At 38.4% G+C, this 22,393-nt stretch overlaps 1 protein-coding gene across 2 annotated transcripts in view; it reads right to left on the bottom strand.

Moving 5' to 3' along the window:
* UNC5C (unc-5 netrin receptor C) overlaps positions 1-22,393 on the bottom strand; it is a 370,898-nt gene that overhangs the window by 37,489 nt on the left and 311,016 nt on the right. The window contains exons 6-10 of one of the 2 annotated variants that reach the window (XM_075998685.1): positions 20,578-20,745; positions 15,763-15,927; positions 5,433-5,489; positions 3,219-3,410; positions 2,187-2,531 (exon numbers count right to left, since the gene is read on the bottom strand). In XM_075998685.1, the coding sequence (XP_075854800.1) occupies positions 2,187-2,531; positions 3,219-3,410; positions 5,433-5,489; positions 15,763-15,927; positions 20,578-20,745 (927 nt within the window). The remainder of the gene's footprint in view (positions 1-2,186; positions 2,532-3,218; positions 3,411-5,432; positions 5,490-15,762; positions 15,928-20,577; positions 20,746-22,393) is intronic. The other variant, XM_075998686.1, reaches the window with a different exon arrangement.

The raw sequence follows: 22,393 nt of genomic DNA, 5'->3' as shown, positions 1-22,393 counted from the left end.
TGTGGGACTATTAGACTGAGCTGTGTTCTAAGTGAACTGCTAGTAGTGGGGGGTTGCCAATTTGAGCTTATATTGGAATCATCCAGAAGGCTTGTTAAAACTCAAGCTTACTGGATCCTACTCCCTAGAGTTTCTGCTTGAGAAGATGGGAAGGTTGGAAAGGAGATTTTTTTCAGTTGGACAAGTTGCCAGGTGATGCCCATGACGGTGGTCTTGGGCTCACCCTGCAAGAACCACTGCCCTGAACCACTCACCCTGACCACAAAGAGTGACTCAGACTCCATCATTTTATTTCCATGAAATTCAGTTTAATTCTGCTCAGTAAAAACTGACGGTGCATTCTTGTGAGTACAGTGTCTGGCGCTATTGTGAATGCCAAGAAGTAAAAGATGGTGGCTCTTGTCTTTGAGTCAGTTATCATTTAATTAGTAAGGAAATAGAATATGCAATATCAGCACAGGACAATAAGAAAACTTGCTTGACCATGTTGGAAAAAATCTCAAGAATAAAGAATGGAGTTGGGGGGGGGTGATGGTTATTCAAAGGCCATTCCATAACTGGTTGAAGATGTTGAGCCGTGGCCTTTGTGAGAAGGAGTAAGTAACATGAGAGCTGTAGTATTGTGGGAAGTAGAACGTCCGTGTACAGAATGATTTGTGGAAGGCACAGTGTAGAATCAGGAAAACCACGCATGAGTCTACCAAGCCTCAGAGTTGTTTTTTTTTTTTTTTTTTCCAGTACAAACATAAAATGTACCTTCATCTTTGTTATGGGGGAGAAACAGAGTTATGAATGTAAAGTAACAAGTAACTATTGTTAGTCTCTTAAATAAAATTATGTCTGATGGTCACCATTGCCTACCATATATATAAAGTATTTAAAACATGCTAGCTCCCTCCCTACTACTTAAGAAGCCTTTGTAATAATCCACATAAGAAAACGTGGCAGGTGTAGGAATGAGAAGAAAAGGAAGAATCCAATGAATATCATGGGGAAAAGAACTGTCTTGGAAATACTTATAATGTTTAAATAATGGAAGAACAATCAAGTATGGTTTTGTAGTCACTGATGGACTATTAAATATTTAAAATCATGATTTTAAAGAACATGCAATGGCATGAGAATGGGAAAAAGGTCAAGAAATATTTTATATAGTACATGATCTCAACTATATGTAGAAAAAAATGGTGTTATATCAAATATCTCAATTTTGTTAAAATGTATTTTTAAAAGGTCTGGGGTGCAAGTTGTCAAGGCATTGAAATGATCGACTGAGCAAGAGGAAGAGTCAAAGACAATGTCATATTCAGGCCTGAAGACCCACTGGTCTGTACATTACTTAACGGTACAGATGTTATATATTTTTTTATGTGGTGTTAACACTTTAGGTCAATCAAGTTGCTTTGTATTATTCTATTTACAAAGTACAGTCTTGTCCAAAAGAGTTAACAATCAGAGAGGAAGACATTAACCCTCTTATGACCCATAGTTCCAAATCTATTACTACTATTGATTAATGGATACCAATATTTAATTCAACTGTATCAATTATTGACTTAAGTTCATCGCTAACGACCTTTACGAGGCTTATTCTCTAGATGCAGATAAACTACATAGTAAACTTCCAACTAAATATACAGAAGGACACCTGATGAATTTGGTGCTTCTAGACAGATATATTAGAGCTAGGAGTGACTATAATGTACCTTATCAAAACTTGGAGGTTGAAGAGTTAGTAATTGAAGATTTGATAATATGATGCCTTTAGATGACCTAAAAAATCAGTATAACTGATGTGTTTGCTAATTAATTTGTGCTTTGAAAGTACAATGACAACAGTGAGGCCTCCTGGCTCGATGTGGCCTTCTAAAAGTTCTGTTAAAAACAAGGTCAATGATAGTTTTAAATTACGCCTGAGCAGAAAGGGGCTGTAAGTGCACTATCTCCAGAGGAAGTGTTTTCAGAGCTGGTTGGGGGAAGATAAATGATTTTGATTTATCAAATCAAATAGAAAGAAAAGAAATATAAATGATTTTCTTCTGAAGGAAAGTTTGGATTTACATTGAAAGTAGATTTGAGCTAGACTTTTCAGGCCTAGTGAAAACCAACACAAAAGATTTTGGTGCAAAAAAAAAAAAAAGTGTATTTCACACTGCACCTTTGCAACTGAAACCTTCAGGAGTTACCTGAATTGGGGACGATGAGGTGACCGCCCAGGGAGTTGAAGGAGCCAAAGGCAGTACAGGAGGGGTCGGTCTGCCTGGCGAGGCTGTGGTTCTTCAGGTTGAGGGCTTCGTTCTCCAACAGCGACTGGGTCATCTGAGGGGACAGCTTGGATGTCAGCTCAGAGAGGTCGTCTTGGGGGGTGACCGCGCCCGAGGTGTTGTACACTTTGATTTTCAGGTTGGGCAGTGGGTCCAGAATGGGAGAGTTGGTCATTGGGATTTTGTCCGAGACGTCGTGCAGGGCGTAGACGGGTCCTCTGTACATGGCGGCGGCTGTCGTGAGGTCTGGGGGCACCGCCAGCAGATCTGGGGCGGGAGAGAAGAGAGTCTATTTGTGTTCTCCATTATTCGGGCCAACCTGCACCCGTCAGCCTCCCCCTCGAGCTTTCTGAGCCAAAAGCAAAGCAACTCGGCTAATATTGGAGCCGGGTGGACACTCAGGCTCTGCCGAAACCAGGACAATCGGAAAACGAGCATGCATTTTAGCATTGGCTATAAATAAGTGGCAAGCTCATTCTATATTTTGCTTTGAAGACTGCTCATCGCACCTAGGGTATCTGGCTATTTCAACAGATTGGACTGAATAAATAATAAGCCCCACTCCATGACTATTATGTAAGAGTTGCCCTTGTGTATATTGGATTTAGGTTCAATGGTAAACCGATAAGTCACAGTGATACAAGATGTCTTGTCAAAGGGGGAAAAAGTAGACTCAAGAAATCAGTCAACTTTTCAAACAGAAGTTTAAAAGTATGACAGAGCAACCCATCAGGAAAGAACAAAATGATGATCTGTGTACACTTGGTCGCCTTTAATTTGTTAGACGAATGACATTAATACAGTCACGGACAAAGGTGGCCAGACTCTCTGACTTTGATGGAGCTGACTCTCTACGGTTGAACTGGGTGACCCAAATGCCACCAATACTGAAGCCACAGAGGGAAACAGCTCACATGCACCAGTAACGGGGTGCGAAGGGACATGCCAACCCACCTTGTCTTGCCGCCTTGATGTTCACAGGCTGAAAGCCCCCATTGAGCGCCGAAGAGTCGATGATATCGGACTCAAAGTCTCGATGGTTCTTCCGATACACAAACAGGGCCACGATCACAGTGATGGCCAGACAGACCATCACGGCTATGACGATTCCCACGTAGAGAGCAACGTCATCCGAGTCAGGAGCAGCTGGGGCAGAGGGAGCAACGAAACGTCGGACCAGCTACTTATAGAAACTTCCCACAGTACACATACGTATTGCTATAATTTTTTCCAGACATTTATTGCCTTTTTTTTTTTATAGGTTAATTTCAAACCCATTTCAAAAGCTATATAAAACGGCTGTGGCCTTTCAGTGGAAAATGATCTCTGATTTCTTTGCCTTCCTCACTCTGCATCTATCTACCCACTAATCTGTCTTATAATTGGGCGGCATAACAGGCCATTTATTACTAGGTATATAAAGAAACTGGAACTAAACCCCATCCCAACCCACAGGGGCAAAAAAAAAATGTATTACTCATTTCAGGTGGAAAAGTTTGAGAGGGTTTTTGATTTCACTGATCGTTCTTTGCAAACATAAACATCAACACTGTTGGAAATATCTGGCATGTTTTGAGTCTATGCATTTATTGAACCAGAGTATTTTCCTAAGTAGCATTCCAGGTAATAAAATTACTTTCCATAGCACTCTTCTCACTTTTCCCTGAATCAATGGAGGGGTGGGGTGGGAATGGTCGAACTAAGCAAAGCAAACATTAGGAGCAAACACTCTGGATTTGAAGGGTGTGTTTTCAGAAGGCTCAGATCAGGGGAGTGGAGGTTAATGCTGATAACCTTCTCGAAGGCCAGGATTCGGATACAGATGCAGTATTGTCTCTGGGAACCCTGAGCTTCTCACGGTCCTTGTCGGAGATTTACATTTGAGCTACTCATTACTGGACTAAAATATAGCTATGGTGCCCTAAGTAAGATAAAGTCCTGGTTCAGTGATCAGAAAGGTCAGACTCCCAGGAAGGCAAATAAGCATTAGACTGACACAGTGTGCAGTCATTTGATGGCATCATTCTGGGAAAAGCAAAAACACAATTCCTGCAATGTTGCCTATTGTCTTGGTGGCGCTGGACATGCTTTGATCCAACTGGAAAAGGCGATGAAGGCTGATCTTTAAAACAAAGCAAACAGAATCAAACCTTTGCTGAACCCTTGTGACATCTTTAAGTCTCTGTTTTTAGTTTTCTATTGACCCACAAGAACTAGTCAGCGAAGTTAACCAAAACTGCTCTGCTCACTGTAAAAGAGGGAGTTACATGGATATTTCAGGTGGTCAAGACCAACCTAAAATTTTATAGTCAATTTTGTATCCATGTGCCTTTGGGACGGAGAGAGTTTTCAAATTTGGAAGTTCCATGAACTCCTAAAATTTGAGGGGCCACTGCTTTTTCAAGACTAACAGTGACATGGTTTATGTCATGAAAACAACTCATCATTTCATTGCTGGTGGCTTCCCTGATAACCCTCACTCTAATGACAGGTGTCTTTCATACATTGTCAGGATACATGAACTCCCTATTGGAAACTGCTCTCTTTTAGAATTTTGTGAAAGGATTCACTTTCTTTTTAGAAATATTGTCCTCAAAGCAGAATATCCACTTGTCTATCCATTAAGTCAATATTGACAGATTTTTCCAGAAACCCAGGGACATCCCAGCTACTCCTGGTCCTGTGAGCATTGCTTTCAAAGTGCTGACTTCACTTTGCTCCTGGGTTTTATTGGAGGCCCTGCCGCAAGATTCCGAACTCTGGTCAGAATATTATATCTAACTCCTTAATATTTCACTCTACCAGGTCATCATTACTTATTCAACATTCATGATTTCTAGCTCAACAGATATGCCTTCTTTCAACCCTTTCGTTTTTAGTATTTGAACCCTGCCCTTTCCTTATATCAGCATATTTCATGATATGTTTTGTCAGCTACCGGGACTCAAGCTTTTAATGGTAGACTGATAGATTTTAAAGCTGGTAGAGTCTTGAAATGACCCTTTCTTCTCTGCAGCAGGGAAACTCTAATTTGTTTTTCATGTTAGAATATATTAGGCTCCTATTTCCTGTGTGCACATCTGTGAGGCAAAGAAAGGTAAACTTGAACCAGGAGCAATAACGTTTAAATGATTATTCAGCAACATAAAATCCAAACATCCAACTTACAAGAAAATCCATATTCATTCTGGGTTCTCTGTTCGGTTGAAATAGGATAAATGAAACCTTGAAAAGAAAAAAATAAATGAAACAAAAAAATGGGAACAAAATCAAATGAATGAGGGAAACAAAAGGGGAAGCATGAAAAATGGTTTAATTAAAAGGAAAGGAAAAGAAACCATGGTCCTTTAAAATTCTGGTTCAGTATAGAATTATGATTTTGCATCTCCTGTCTGCTGTGGAGTCCCACTAAGAATTAATAAGGAGGCAGATTGAATTTCAGAGCGAAAACTGGTCTCGAGTCACTAACTTTGGAGTGCTTAAAGTCTTTCTTTTATTGAGCATAAACTCTAATGGATCTAATTCATTTCAGACATCAAGGGTCATTAGCATAAGGAAAATCTTTTTTCCCTTGTCCCTGCCATATGCTTTAATTCCCATGACATAGTCTGTAAGGTTCTAAACAGTTTTTTTCCTTTTTTATTTAATCATAACAGCTTGCTCTTGGCCTAATAGAACTAAAGACGACCTGTCGTCACTGGTCAAAGGTTAAATACCCATTTACTAAGAGCTGTGCTGAGACCACCTCTCCACCCCCCTCCATTGCAAATCCACTTTTTGGATTTTCCGTTGTTTCCTGGCCCTTTTATTTAATAGGAATCCAATAGGTAGTGCCCAGGGACTGAACAGTTTGGCGATGCAATGGAAACAGGATGCTTTTTTATTTGAAATCATTTGGAAATCAATAGGGCCTAGAGGTTATAAGGTTATTTATTTATGGGCTTCAGAGGAACGGTGAAAATTGTGCAAAATAAAAATCATCTCAACGGAAAATGCAGAAATAACACCAGCTATTTTATTTTTCTTTCTTTCTAGTGCATTCTGAAGTTGGGAAAGAACCATAGTAACAATAACACAATACTAATAATAATGTGAAGCAGAGAAAGATAGGGAGAAATCATATAAAAAAACGTGCAACACAAACTTTTTGAAATGCAAAATCTGTGCAAAGTTTTTCTAAGTATAACTTGGAACCGGCACCCACAGTCCCCAAGATTTAATCTTCTATAACGTATGAATTAATCAAAGGATACAGCACCATTTGGAGTAATCAAATGAAGGTGAATAAGAAGCATGTGAATTAAACCTTCCTAGTAATAGTCAAGGGCACAAAAAAAAAAAAAAATAGGGAAGCTCCAAGAGTCACAATTAATTGGTTCAAAATGAAAGGTCTGCAAAGCTTTCACGCTAAAAGCAACTCTAAATCGTGCCTCAGGTAGCGCTTCTGTAGTTTGCAGAACTCAAAGTTCTTACAAGCTATTTACCTATTTTGGGGGAACTAATTCTGGAGAAACATGCAGTGCCACCTTAATGAAAAAGAGGTTTGCTGTTGCACAGACAGGTTTGCTCTGAATTAATTTTTAATGTTTTATTTTAGAGCAATGATTGCAACCTCCTACTCAGTTTTATAAATATTATATTCCTTATTCCAGTTGTCTGAGTCCATGTATTATATTACGTTGGCTTTTCATTTTTAAACACCTCTGTCTGGTAATAACCTCTTTCCATTTGTATTCTGTGAACTCAATAAAAAGGACATCTGAGAAGACACACGCGGGCTTTATTTTCGAAACCCAAAGCCTTAAGACAGAACAAGCTGGAAAAGGAGACCAAATAACGATGCCATCTCTTAGAGGTGATGATATCAAGTAGAGGAATGTCAAAAGACTTGTTATTTGCAGGCGAGAGGGCAAGGAAATGAGTATAAAATAGGATATTTGGAAATGTCCTGATGTTCATCCTGAAAATCTTGCTAAGGATTAGCATGGGCCTGCTCAAGTAAGCAGAAGGGCTGTGTTTTATAAAAAGGGAAGTGTATCTCAAGAGACATGTAACATGGTCTGAATTTTCTCCCTGTAAAGCAGTTCTGGATCTTCCCTGGCTTATGTTTCTACCTTCCAAAAGAATTCCTGTTTTTGACAGGCCGACCAAAGAACAATAGAAAAGAACATTACCGTTTTGATTTTAAGTCCAACTTTCATATATTTATGTAGATTTCAACTGCTCACTGAATATTTTTGTGCCTGATGGTATTTATCTGAGACTTACATTTCATTCCATGCACTGAATTGGCATTCATTCCTTCATTCATTTAATAAATACTCTTTAAGCCTATTATATTCTGAGTTCTATTCTAGACATGGGAGTACTTTCCTATTTTCATGGAGGTTCCATTCTAGGTTAACAAAAAATAAGCAAGGAAAGAAACAAACAAAGAGATCATTTCAAATACTGTAAAAGTTCTTTTAGAAATAAAACAAAAGAACATAATGTGATTGGAGATATAGGGATGGCTAACTTAGGGAATCAGGGGAGAATTTTTTACTGAGATGAAATTTGAGCTACATAGCTTGAAGAAGGACTAGGCCAAGTCAAGATCAGGAGACAAGAATACTCGATGAAGAGGGACAGTAAATTTGAAGTTCCTGACCTAAAAACAGAGTGTTTAGAGAGCAGAAAGGCAGAGAACGGGAGCACCGGATCACGCAGGCCTGGTGGTCCACAATGGGAAGTTTTCGATTTTATTCCAAGTGAAATGAAAATCCTGTGATCGAATGCAATTTTAAAAAAGAATCACTTTGATTTCTCTGTAGATCATGAATTGCAAGACGATCAAAGTGATAGGATTTTATGGACAGTTTCTGTAACACATAGCTTGGGCGATGTCCATCAATAAGCATATCAACATGGTTGATGAAGTATTTGTATTTGAGGTTGTTCTAAAATCAAATCAAATTAAAATATTAAAAAAAATAATAAAAGTACCATTCAATCTTAGTTATCCCTCATAGCCAATGAGAACCAATTTGGCCAGACTGTTATTTTTCATGTGGCAAAATTTAAAATAGAGCAATATTAAGTGTACCCACCAATGGTTCAACACCCCAATTTACCCTGCTATGGAAACACAGGTAAATGGTTTTGGAAGGCATCCCTGCAAAACTTTTTCCACCTTTTTCATAACATTTTCTGCAACTGCAGAAGTAAAACATCAATAAGGAGATGACAAGAGAGACTAGAAGAAGGGAATTGCTATTCCATCCGCTAAACGAGAGTAACACAGAATCACTTTCTAGAGTTTGTTTTCATGCTTCTCCGTCTGATCTGTCTCTCACGGAACAACAGGGAACATTTTCTTCAGCTAATGAGGTGACCCTACTGAGAGCAGTCTTAACAATAACAAAAAAATAACATCTCCGGCAGAACATAGTGCAAAATCATGGTTTTTAGCATCGCTACTGACAACCTGGTCCAGAAGTTAAAGATTTCAGTTAACTTTCCTGCTACTTGAAAGCAAGCTAGCCTGAACAAGCACCAGGGTTGCTGGCCAAAAAGCAGTGAAGCACTGAGTTTCCAGTCTCATGAACTTCATGAGTTTGAATCCAGCCTCTGTCACTTCTTAGCTGTGACAGTTTGGCCGAACCACTTCTCTAAGCATCAGTTTTCTAATCTGTGTCAGGGGATATGGATATTTATTTCCAGAAAAGAAAAAATGAGATTTGTAAAGTGCTGGTACATGGCAAGCCATCAATAAGTGACCAACAATGATATTGATATCATCATGACGCGCAATACTAAGGTATACCAAGAGGCTGGGTTCTTAGGGATTTTATCCGTAAGGTTGACACAGCCTATTATTTAATGAGTAACCTTAGGAAAACATGTTTGAATTTCGGGTTGCCCAGTTATGACAGAAACAAGGAGCCCAGTTTTTCAGAGAAACCATGAGCAATGCACTCTTTGAAGTCCTATATACTCTTTCACCCACTTCGTTCAAAAGAAGTTTGTGCCTGGCTTTTGTGGCTTCTGGCAAAGATATAGAAGCATGCTTCAGAAGCAAATTTCCAGGGCCAGAGTACAAACGGATGCTAAAAGTGTTTCTCAACCAGAAGTGGAGCCATTTCTCAAGGGTGTGTTTGGAAGTGGGGCAGGGGTGGTGTTTTTTTGGTTGTCATGATGACCAGAGGGTTGTTTTGGCATTTAGGGCGTGAGGGTCAAGGATACGGAATGTTCTGCAATGGGAGGAATAGTCTTGCCCATGAAAGAACTTTCTGGAACAAAATGCACCTCCATTGAGAACTTTCAAAATCACCACTTTTGGACTGATGGGAGAGCAGAGGTAGGGGGCGTGAGGAAGTGAGCAAGACTGGCTTCTACCCAGCATGGCAGCCTCAGTAACTGACCAGAGGGACCCAACCGCAGAGCGGTGCCCTGCTAATACTCTACAACCTCTTTCTTTAATTATCATTTATATTTTTAAAGGAAATTTATTTTTTTTTAAGAAGAGATTTGCCAGACCTGGGTAAACAGGGACTGGATGAAGTTTGATTGTGGAGAGAAACTTTCAGGGAAGGTACACACCAGCCTGAAAAATCAGAGCAAAAGTAGGCTGTGTCTTAAAAAAAGTTATTGCAATGCTCCTTTTGCTAGAAAGCCATCCCATAATTACTTGCAACACAATTTTAAGAGTTATCTCTTGTCCAACCGTTTTTTTAGAGGAGGAGACTGAGTCCCAGAGGTGAGAAATGATATTTTCAAAGGTATCCACAGTGTTGAAATTCAACCAGACAAAATGTGGTTTCAACCTTCCCAAGAGTAAAAATCAATGATGGACAGGTTTTGCATTGTCAGACTTTGGCGGCACCTTTCACATTTGTATTTGCTGTGGATTTGGATTGTTGCTGTAACTGTTTTATGGCTGGCAGTGGGAAAGTGACTGGAGGAAAGAGTGACTTCTTCTAATTTGCATAAGGTCATCTTTTAGACTAGCCATCATTGAATTTGGATGCCCAAATTTTTTTTTGGATGCCCATCATCTAAATTTGGATGCCCAAATTTTTCAGGGATGTCCAACTATTATGAAAGATCAGAGACCCTATCCAAGTAGCTTAGAAAGAAAAGAGAGTGTCCTTGGGTTTTTATACTGCAGGAAGTAACACCATGTTATCTACATACATGGTCAATACCCAGTAATTGATCAATAAAATGCTTGAAAATAGCCTAGTTGGTGTGTTTATATGCAGAAGACTCGGAAACAATGCTAGAAACTAAACGTAAATCTTCATTTTCTCAATAAATAGCAATTACTTTTATATTTCTAGTCTTTCACCATTTTTTTTTTCTCTTTATACGATATGGGTAGTAGATGAAAGCCAAAAATGACCCACAGTTTATGATTCAGTTTTTTCAAAAATATAATGCAAACTATTTTTATACCATAAATAATACTTTCATTGAAAAAAATTATCATGCAAATAGGCTGATGGGAGAAATGTCTTAAATTCTGAACATCATTGGGCAGATTTAAATTTCTCAAAACCGAGGCAATGCTCTCATTAATGTGCAGACCCTCAGGATGTTGGAGTTAAGAAAAGATCACTGATTGGAACTGCCTATTTTAACCCCTTTGAGCACACAGTGTTGAAGGGACTTGTCTAACAAGACAAAATTGGTGAAACAGCGCAGCTAGGGTTAGATCCCAGCCCAGGGGCTATGGCCCCAGGCTCCATGTAAGTACTGTGTAAGCAATGATTAGTAGATTTAAATGAAGAGAGACAAGGAAATAATAGAAAGGGCTTGATAGGTTCCTGGCTTAATTTGTAATTCAGTGATTAAAGGAGGTAACACTACTGATTCAGACTGTAAAATACCTCTCCATTTGTAACTTTACCATTAATATTCATGAAATTATTATAAAGCTAAAATAACCTAGAGAGGTTTTTCTCTCTTAATGAACCAAATTCCTAAGTGTCTTTTGTTTCCAGTGTAGAGTAAGTGAAGAGACACACCAAGCGCCTTGGTATTTCCACTCTAATGTAACTGAAGAGCCCTGCTCAAATTCTGTAGTTCTTAATGCATGATAATCACATTGCATTTGGCATGAAATACTACAATAAGTACATTTTTAAAGGAGAAACATCGGAGAAACATCGTTTCCCTCAAAAAATAACATCAGGAAAAAAATAAATAAATGTAAATAATTGGAGAGACTCTAATACATCAGAAGAAAATCCCATTTTAAAACAATAAAACCTGACAACCACTTGCTTCTAGCATCTGACAGCCTTCATGGAAACAGGCTTACAAATGAGACAGATTTGATTTCATATGTTTGTGAGTGTTTGGTGGGCTATTTTAATTCTATGCCTCAGTTTCTTCTTCTGCAAAAGAGAACTATTATATAAGGGATTATGAAAAGCTCTGTTTGTAAGGTTATTTTTTTCTACCTTCTGGGTGTTCATCGAATTGAACTCAATTCAGTTTTGTTGTAGTTTGGCTATGTCTACTGTGTCTAACATAGCAGACTGGAGTCAGAAGCAACTTACGCCCGAGCCTAACATCAGTGCATTAGGTGGACGTTAAATAAAGTTAAATTGGAAAGTCCTCTAAATTATAATACACACCATATGGTAATTTTTATGCCCTCCAAAGTTGGAAAACCACTGATCCAGAATTAAGGAACACCCAAAAGGAAAAGTCTCTATGTAGATGTCTGGGAATTAAAACTCTCTGTCTTTAATAACACATTGGCCATCAAATCCCTGGCCAAAAGGGAAATGAGTGGAGTTTTAGAAGGTGTACCTGCTTGTCTTCAAGGTTTACTCGTTATGTTTCAATATGGAGCTGCTTTCTATGGCCTTAATACATGTAAAATAGATTTTATGATACTCTGAGGATTAAGTATAATAGAGGACTGATGCATATCTTATACATGGGTTAGTATGATACAACTTATTATGACATAAGTCAATTGCTATTTATAAAGGCATTAAGTGTATTCTATAAAAGTACATATTTTTTGAATCACAAAGTTTCTGGTAATTTTTAATCATATTAATTTGCTTTACCTACGTCAGACTACTTCATAAGATCTTTCTTCAATTTATGATCCTATCATTAGGAGAATCTATGTTCCAGAAGGATCTTTCCTTCTCCTTGACCTGGCCGGTGGGGGGGAGGGGGGCTTCCTTTTTGCCAGTGATTTTACGCTGAGCCAAAACATGACATTTTTCTCACCCCAATTACATTTCTTCTGATGCAAACATTCTTATTAAAACCTCAAGGGCCATTCCAAATAAACATGTCCAGATTTTCTTTTTTCCTGTTAGGTCGGTTCTTATCTTAGCAAACCTATCGGGGCTGCACTAATGATGTCAAAGGTCAGGCCTGTCAAAGACACCCTGGGTCATTTATTATAATTTACCACTCTTCTGAGGGTTAATTTATTGATGAGGCTTACGGAACTCCAAATAAATGAATCCATAAATTCTAGGACATGACAACAACAATTGAAAATAACATTTGCTTATCACTGGTGTCGGTTACCTAAATCGCCATGGTCATTTACTGGCCCTGCCTACAAAGGACAGTGGCATGCCATGAAGCTGGGCCATAATCCTGTTCCTAACAGCAACCAGCCACACCTTTATGAAAAGGGATAGTGGATAATTAACATCCCAGGATGTAAGAGTCTTATCTCATGACTCACAGCAGGTGAAGCATAAATGTCAGAAATTTAACTAACAGTTCAGTAAAATCAAACACACAGATCAGCTGCCCAAGTGTTTTTATGTAGTAGACTCCATTCCTAACAACGCTCCTTAGAAAAGAATAATAAATTATTAAATCCAAAGGGAATGATATTAGAATCCTTCTATGATAGTAAAGACAGCTGACAGAAGAAATAAAATGATGAAGAATCCTGATGTAAGGTAGCTGGATTTCTAGAAAATATCACCCTGTCTGCTGGATTGTTAGACAAAAAGAAAAATTTAGCTTACAACCCTGGACCTGCACCTGAGTGACCTCAAAGGAGTCCCTGCTTTGCTGTGGCTGCCGTATGGTGGGACCCCATTTTTTTTGTTTGTTTTTTTGAGACAGAGTCTCACTCCGTTGCCCAGGCTAGAGTGAGCACCGTGGCACCAGCCTAGCTCACAGCAACCTCAAACTTCTGGGCTCAAGCAATCCTCCTGTCTCAGCCTCCTGAGTAGCTGGGACTACAGGCATGCACCACCATGCCTGGCTAATTTTTTTTTTCTATATATTTTTAGTTGGCCAATTAATTCCTTTCTATTTATAGTAGAGACGAGGTCTCGCTCTTGCTCAGGCTGGTTTCGAACTCCTGACCTTGAGCCATCCCCCCACCTCGGCTTCCCAGAGTGCTAGGATTATAGGCGTGTGTCACCACGCCTGGCCTAAGAGTGGCACCTTTTTTGATCCCCTCGTTTTTCTTTCCATCTAAGAAGCTGAGGACCTTAAATTGGTCTTCTCACACTAATCCTTTTGGGGCTCCATAGCTGTTCATGAGGTTTCTGTGGGCTAAAAGTTTCTAACTATGAGTACATCCCTGCTTTAAAAGGAGGAAAATGTTTTAGAAGAAAGAAAAAAAGCAAAAGCAAACCACACTTATTATATTAGAGACAATGGAGCTCTGTGTTGGGCAGGCAGTCCAAGTCTAGAATATTCATTTGCCAGCTGGAACACTGAACGTATCAAGAGCTATAGAAACAGAGCTATGACATCAACTTCTTCCAGACTAAAAGATAAAAGCATCCACTGTCTAACACTCACAATTACGCTATCCTATCAAACTGCTGTGTTGATAAGAATTTCAGTGGGAAGTGACTAGCACCTTTTCACATACCTACCACACGAGTTATAAACACATCATTCTAAAGTCCAGGAATGACTCATTGTAAGGTAGATTACTTCCCGACATTCAATGCACCTGGGATTCCTGAGCCATAGTATACAGTGTGTCCACACCCCAATTTACACTTGGAGAGTTCTGCTACTTCCTTGAGAATTAATGGAAGGGCCGTGCGACATGCAAATTTTTTAATGAGGAGAAAGTGCTACATTTGCGGAATGCAGAACATTTTCATTTCCCAAAGTCAGGAAGTTCACTGAGGCATACATAATTCCAGACAGTTCTTGTTTGTAAATTGCAATTTTTAATTTGTCTACTGTGGCATAAAACCTTCTTCAGCAAGGAGTAATTCTGAATTCAGATTTGAGCTGTTACCTATGACCATGTGAAACTCCAAACTTAACAACTGGACTAAAAACTAAAGTCCATGGGAATAGTTGCAGTAATGTAATAATCTAATCTAGTATATAAATAAATAAACAAACAAATATATATATATATATATATATATATATATATATACTGCCATTTCTGGACCAGACAGTACAATGTATTACTTTGGCAGTAATATTAATGCTATGCCAGAAAAAAACCAATCTTATTGGTAACAGAAACTATAGTTTTCACTCTAAAATATAATTATACAATGCGGAATATCTCTGTGGTTTTTATCACTGAGGGAATCAATAGTAGTATAGCCTACAATTCTCTATTGGGCTAGAGTAGATACAGGAAGGTAGATGAAAGAGTTTATCAGTAGGGATCATTGCTATAGCAAATCAGAGCTACAGAAAGAAACAGCTTTTTAAATGAATGGTTTTAACCCAAACACCAAAATATTTCAGTCTAACGAGACTTGATAAGACATAAACAAATATAAATAAATAAATTCTTTAAAAACTATCTTGCAGCCTTATTCCTTGCCCCTAGTCCCTATTACACATGTACTTTAGCCCATCATTTTTGGCAAATATCCAACCATAAGGAAAAAATTCAACTGGATTGAGGATTAAAATAGCAATCTCCTGCACTTGTTTTAAAAGTTTATGTTTTATTAACATTATTTCCTTTAAATAAACTAAATCACACCTACATTATAATTTCTAATGCAGAATTTTCAAGGGTTATAAAGATGTTCTTACTAAACATTTCTTGCAAATTGATGTATCTGTCTGTAGAAATGTTTACGACCTTTATATACATTTCACATTCTATGGACATTGGTTTGGTACCAGTCATGAATTAGGAATAAATAGCTCATTTTTTGCAAGTCATGTTGTGACTCTTTAAGAAGTTGAAGATTCCCTTTTGTCCACTCTGATAAAACTGAGTAATGATTCCCTGCTCTGGAAAGATTGTCAGCCCCTCCACGGAAATCACCAAATCACCCCCTTGCTCATGGGAAAGCAATATTGTGTGTCATTTGTTAACTGAACACAGTTATTTTCATTCTGGTTCCTGGAAGATTAGCTTTTCTCATTTTTGAGAGAGAGAGAGAGTTAGGATATTTCTATACTATTGCATTTTTTCATTCAAAGATTTCTTCATTGCTAACATTTTCTTTAAAGAAATTCAAATGGTTCAACCTCAGGTCCCATCTGTGTCTGCAGTTCGCTCAAACTGACTTACTTTGCATGCAAAGCCCATCCGTGCAGTTCTTGGATTGCAAGACGAGGCCATCGCAGTCCTTGCCTCCGTTCTTGGGGGCTGGAGCTGTGCACTCTCTCCTGCGCCAGTGGGTGCACTCTGTCCCACAAGTAGACCACTTGCTCCACGACGTCCACCTGCCATCCACTGCCATGAAAAAGTGCAGCAACAGGTCAAAAGGGGAAGCAGCTGCTTGAGGGGTGAAAGGCGCAGAACTCAAGTATACCAAAACAACGCAAAAAATGGAAGAAAATGCCCCACCAAGGAGCATGCATTCATTTAACTGCTGCGCAGGGGCACGTGCTCTGAATCATTTGGGTTCTGTGGATTTTTCTGACAGGTGTATGACTGTATTCTCACTGACCAAGCCAAAGGAAGCTTAATGGGGCTACACAGAAACCAAAGTCATCACCAAGAGCTACATAAAAGTAGGTCATGCTAATGCCCTGTTTTTCTATTCACGGGGAAGCTTCTGGATTTTGCACTGAAAATTAGGAGGCCTCTCTTTGGATTGAAGCTTCCTGCATTCATAGTGTCATGCAGACAGTAAAAATAAACTTGTGTGGGAGTTGGGGGAAGAGGTGGGTACAGTAGGAAAGACATCCATCCATCCATCCATCCATCCATCCATCCATCCATCCATCCATCCATCCATCCATCCATCCAATCTCTCTATCATTATGTCTTACACACCTGTGAGTTCCTAACTCCTAGGCTACAAACCAGTACTGGCCTGTGGCCTGTTAGGAACTGGACTGAGCAGGAGGAGGTGACTGGTGGGCCAGCAAGTGAACCTTCATCTGTATTTACAGCTGCTTCCCAGGGCTTGCCATTCCCATCCCCCTCCCGCTCCCCCAGTCCATGGAAAAATTGTCTTCCATAAACTAGTCCCTGGTACTAAAAAGGTTGGGGACCGCTGTTGTCATCCAGACTCCTTGATTCTGCTGAAACCTTCCTTTTGCAATGCTGTCTTCAAAAGACTATATTATTTTTCATTTATTGTTTGATGATTTCATTGTTTGATAATGTATCCATTTCTATTTTTTTATTTTAAAAATAATATTTAGCCGGGCGAGGTGGCTCACGCCTGTAATCCTAGCTCTCTGGGAGGCCGAGGCGGGCAGATTGCTCAAGGTCAGGAGTTCAAAACCAGCCTGAGCAAGAGCGAGACCCCGTCTCTACTATAAATAGAAAGAAATTAATTGGCCAACTGATATGTATATAAAAAATTAGCCGGGCATGGTGGCGCATGCCCTGTAGTCCCAGCTACTAGGGAGGCTGAGGCAGAAGGATCGCTCGAGCCCAGGAGTTTGAGGTTGCTGTGAGCTAGGCTGACGCCATGGCACTCACTCTAGCCTGGGCAACAATGTGAGACTCTGTCTCAAAAAAAAAAAAAAAAAAAAAAATAATAATAATAATGATATTTAGGTAAGTCCCTAATTTTTTTTGTGATTCAGTCATTTAGAAGTGACTTGTTTGCTTCCTAAATTTGGTGGCTGGCTTGTTGGTCATTTCAATGATAATGAGCTCAGATACCTCTATTTTAAAATACACAACTTAAATCACAGTTTGAAAAATATATATAGTAAATTTCAGTCATACTTTAAAATGTATCCTTTTAAGTTTCTCACAAAAATAGGATAAAAATGTTGAAATAAGAGTTTAAAAATGTTTAATTTTCCCTGAAATATACACATAATTATGACTATCTAGGATTCAATGGAAAACAATGCCAAACACCATTTATTGACCATCTTAACCTTTTATATCTACATATTGATAGAAATAATATCAATTTTAATAGTCTACATAGTTTGGGAAATCTATAGGATTTCATATTTAAATTATTATGTAAATATATTGTATATCATCTGCATATAGGTATAAACATGCCCGCATGATAAAATGATGAAAACATCAATATTTCAATCACATAGAGTTGGCTATACAAACAACCACTCGTAGCAAAGACACTTGCTTTGACTTAGATTATCCCAGTGTACTGAAATACACACGCACACACTTACTTCTATTTAAACTCAAACTCATCAACTCAAACTCAAATTGTGAGAATCAGCGCCTAGCTAAAATATAGGAGAGTACAAAATAAAACCTGATATTCTAAGCCTAGCTAAGTGTCAAAATTTATTCCATAAATAAAAGCTCTCAAAGTGCTCGGTGTGGAAGATTGTTTTTTTTTTTTGAGACAGAGACTCACTTTGTTGTCCAGGCTAGAGTGAGTGCCGTGGCGTCAGCCTAGCTCACAGCAACCTCAAACTCCTGGGCTTGAGTGATCCTTCTGCCTCAGCCTCCCGAGTAGCTGGGACTACAGGCATGCGCCACCATGCCCGGCTAATTTTTTATATATATATCAGTTGGCCAATTAATTTCTTTCTATTTATACTAGAGACGGGGTCTCGCTCTTGCTCAGGCTGGTTTTGAACTCCTGACCTTGAGCAATCTGCCCGCCTCGGCCTCCCAAGAGCTAGGATTACAGGCGTGAGCCACAGCGCCCGGCCTGGAAGATTGTTTTGATACTTGGAAATCAAGACTTGGGAATGTAAAATGTAGATTATTTTATTTTATTTTTTTTTATCTCCAGTTTATTTGTCTAGCCCATCTCTGAGAAAGGGTCTATTAAAGAATAAACACAACAGAATTAGGCAAAATAAAGAGAAGTAAACAGGCTGTGTCTCTAAATACTGGAATGAATAGCACAATAGCTACCCCAATGAGTCCACTAAATTTGTGGATTATCTCAAAATAATTTAGCTTAACTTTGGAATATATCATATAACTAGGCATTTTAATAGTTTTGGTTTTGGCAAAGAATATCTTCAATTTTCGTAGGGATAAGAGCTATGGTGATACAAGATAGAAGAGAAAGATGCTAAGAGGCAGAGATGAGCAATCTTGCCATAGGTACCACTGTAAATAACTCACAAAACAGACGACCAGCATAGATAATAAGGAGCTAACTGCATTGTATTTTCAAAACCCATTATCCTATGTGTGACAAACAAAGCTTTGCCTTCCTTTTCATTCATTCCAAATGCTTTATTTGCCCTTGCCCAGAAAATGACACCCAATATCAAATATTTCAGTCTCAAACATTTTCCAAATTTCAATTCCAATTTAATTTTCACGGTTTTCTGAAGATCAAACATTGTTATTCCTAAAATGTGTGGCTTTCCATGCTGTTCAAATCCCTTGAATTATAGAACCTGCAAGCTTGGCTCCAGAAGTTTTGTTGAATAATACAGAAGAATTGAGTTCATGAGTGTTTAATATCCTGTTTTAAACTATTAGGTTGGTGCAAAAGTAATGGGGGTTTTAGCATTGTTGAAATTTTCCATTTGATATTAGAATCCATTCTTAAGTGAATGTGGTTATGTCATACATCATTTTAACGCACATTTTCTCGCTTTATATTTTTTTGCTAATGACCTATTACTTGTTGTTTATTTGATATGTATGTTAGACTATGGAAACGATGTTAGACAAAAAACAAATTTGATGGATTTTCTTATTCGAGTTCAAAACAAGTGATAAAGCAGACAGACAACTCACAACATCAACAACATGTTTGACCCAGGAATTTCTAACAAACGTATAGTACAGTGGTGGTTCAAGAAGTTTCGCAAAAGAGATGAGAGCTTTGAGATGAGGAGCGTAGTGGCTGGCCATCGGAAGTTGACAATGACCATTTGAGAGCAATCACTGAAGTTGATCCTCTAACAACTACACGAGAAGTTGCAGAAGAACTCAACATCAACCATTCTACAGTTGGGCAGCGTTTGAAGCAAACTGGAAAGGTGAAAAAGCTCAATAAGTGGGCACCTCATGAGCTGATCAAAATAAAAAAAAAAATCATAGTCTTGAAGTGTCATCTTCTCTTGTTGTACACAACAACAACCAACCATTTCTCAATTGGATTGTGACATGCGACCCAAAGTGGATTTTATACCACAACCTGCGACAACCAGTTCAGTGGTTGGACCAAGAAGAAGCTCTTCCCAAAGCCAAATTTGTATCAGAAAAAGGTCATGGTCACTGTTGGATGGTCTGTGGCTAGTCCGATCCACTACAGCTTTCTGAATCCCAGGAAACAATTTCATCTGAGAACCATTATGCTGAGCAAATTGATGAGATGCACTGAAAATTGCAACGCCAGCAGCTGGCATTGGTCAACAGAAAGGGCCCAATTCTTCTCCACGGCAAAGCCTGACTGCATGTCGCAAGACCGAACTTCAAAGCTCAACGAATTAGGCTATGAAGTTTGGCCTCATCTACCATATTTACCTGACCTCTAGCCAACCGACTACCACTTCTTCAAGCACCTTGACAACTCTGTGCAGAGAAAACGCTTCCACAACCAATAGGATGCAGAAAATGCTTTCCAAGAGTTCATTGAATCCTGAAGGACGGATTTTTATGCTACAGGCATAGACTAACTTATTTCTCATTGGTAAAAAATGGGTTGATTATAATGGTTCCTATTTTGATTACTAAAGATGTGTTCGAGCCTAGTTACAATGATTTAAAATTCATGGTCCAACACCGTAGTTACTTTTGCACCAACCTCATATTAGTATTTTGCATGTTTAGGCAACAGAATTAAGTATTCTTATGGAGGAAAATACTTGATTTCCCAGTAATCTAAACACTGAATGGAGGATAGATTTGAGTAATGTTGATCACACATTCAAATCAAGAGTAAGGCCTGTGTATCTATCCTCTAAGACGTATTTCTAGAATGGTAAGAGACATCTGGATTGAGAGGATTGGTTTATTTACCTGGGCACAAGGTAGTACAGGCTATTTTCTGCACACTCTGCCCTTCGCAGAAGGCACCGCCATTGAGGGGGGCTGGGTTGGTGCAGGTCCTTGTACGTTTCTGGAACCCCCGTCCACAACGGCTGTTGCACACAGACCACTCCGTCCACGTGGACCAGCCACCATTGACTGAAAGGAAACAATAACAAAGCGGATTACACACGTGTGTATGTGCACAGAGAGACACACACACCACACGCCACTCATAAACAAACAGTCATCTCCCAAGTGACCATTAAACAAATCTAAACTTCCAAAGCTAGAAGAGACCCTAGACGTCATTTATTTCCTCCAAAGTTTTATCATATGGCTGAACGATCTAAACACAGAGGAAAAGCTATTTACCAAGATTTACTCACCTACTCAGAAGACCAAATAGGACTGCATTCTCTTTTCCTTGGCCAGTGTTCTTTTAAGAAAAATACATCTCCTTCCCTAGTCAAGCACCCCAAATTACTTTTGACAGCTTATCTCAAATAATAAATGTTTACATCCTTATGCCAAGGCTGCGAGTGGAGCCCCAGCATGGGGACTCAATCATTTAGCCTTTTTCAAAAACAGATGATTGATTATTTTTCTTTGGCATATGTAAACTCTACAGCCTTTTAAGGGTTATTAAAACCACTGAACCTGGTTAAAAAATAAAATCTTATAATATTGGAGTTATGTTACAAACAAATGGGCTATTCGATTGAATTGGCACTCAGTCGATATAACTGAAATGGGCCCCTATTTTGTGTATAAAGACTAATTTATGATGTTTGGTGAAGCTGTCAGTGTATGTGTGATTGCAAAACCTTCTCTCCAACACCGTGTAAACTATTCACTTCTGGAGAGCACGCTCTAGAAAATACAGATTTTTTTTTTTTTTTTAGCATTCCGATAATGTGAGTCAACGCAATTATTACAATTAAGAAATTTCTAACAAAAATTACTTGTTAGTAGTTCAAACATGAAACAACCAATATATGCATCTGTTCTTGATACTAAAGAAGGGTGTTAGCCATTCAACTAACACAGATACTGTATGTGCACATCATTTGCTCAACATCTTGTTTTCTAGAAACCTATCCAACAGGGAATAATCATGAATATGTTAAATTTACAGACACAGAAAAGGTATGTTTCACAGCAGAGTTTTGTTTTCCATAAAGATTAATAATTAGAAACAACTGCAATGTTCAAAACAAGAAAATGGCAAAGTAAATCGAATACATTCATATGACTGACTCCTATACAGCCACTAAAAATTATGCTGTAGAAGGCTACTAACACATGAATATTTCAATGTTATGTTTTAATTCAGAGTAATGTATATATGTATACACTATGTATAATATAGTAATGCATATGTATATATTATTTTAAATTTATAAATACATATGCATTATATAATAATAATTATGTATATCCTTTATTTTTAAATCCTATCAATACCTAGAAAACAATAGTAGTGCACATATCAATTTTTTAAAATGATATCTCTGGATGACAGGATTATAGCTATTTTCTTCTTGGACCTTTTCTGTCTCTTCCAAATTCTCTAATGGATATATTATAATTGCAATCTAAAAATGACATTAACAAAAATATATAGGACAGACTGTAAATGTGAAATACTGGTTAAATCTATATTTTCTGTGGACTCCTCGTGAGCCCAATCCATGAACCCTGGACAACTTATTTTGTGAGGTTATGTGTCAAGGACAAGCAGATGGTTGATTGGTAGGGTTTCAGTTAGTGTTCCAAAAAGCAACTTAACCTGCTCAGCTTTACA

Source organism: Microcebus murinus, chromosome 29 (assembly GCF_040939455.1).
Source record: "Microcebus murinus isolate Inina chromosome 29, M.murinus_Inina_mat1.0, whole genome shotgun sequence".
Taxonomy (NCBI): Eukaryota; Metazoa; Chordata; class Mammalia; order Primates; family Cheirogaleidae; genus Microcebus; species Microcebus murinus.
The sequence above is the reverse complement of the archived record's forward strand: the minus strand, read 5'-3'. Positions and strand labels throughout refer to the sequence as shown.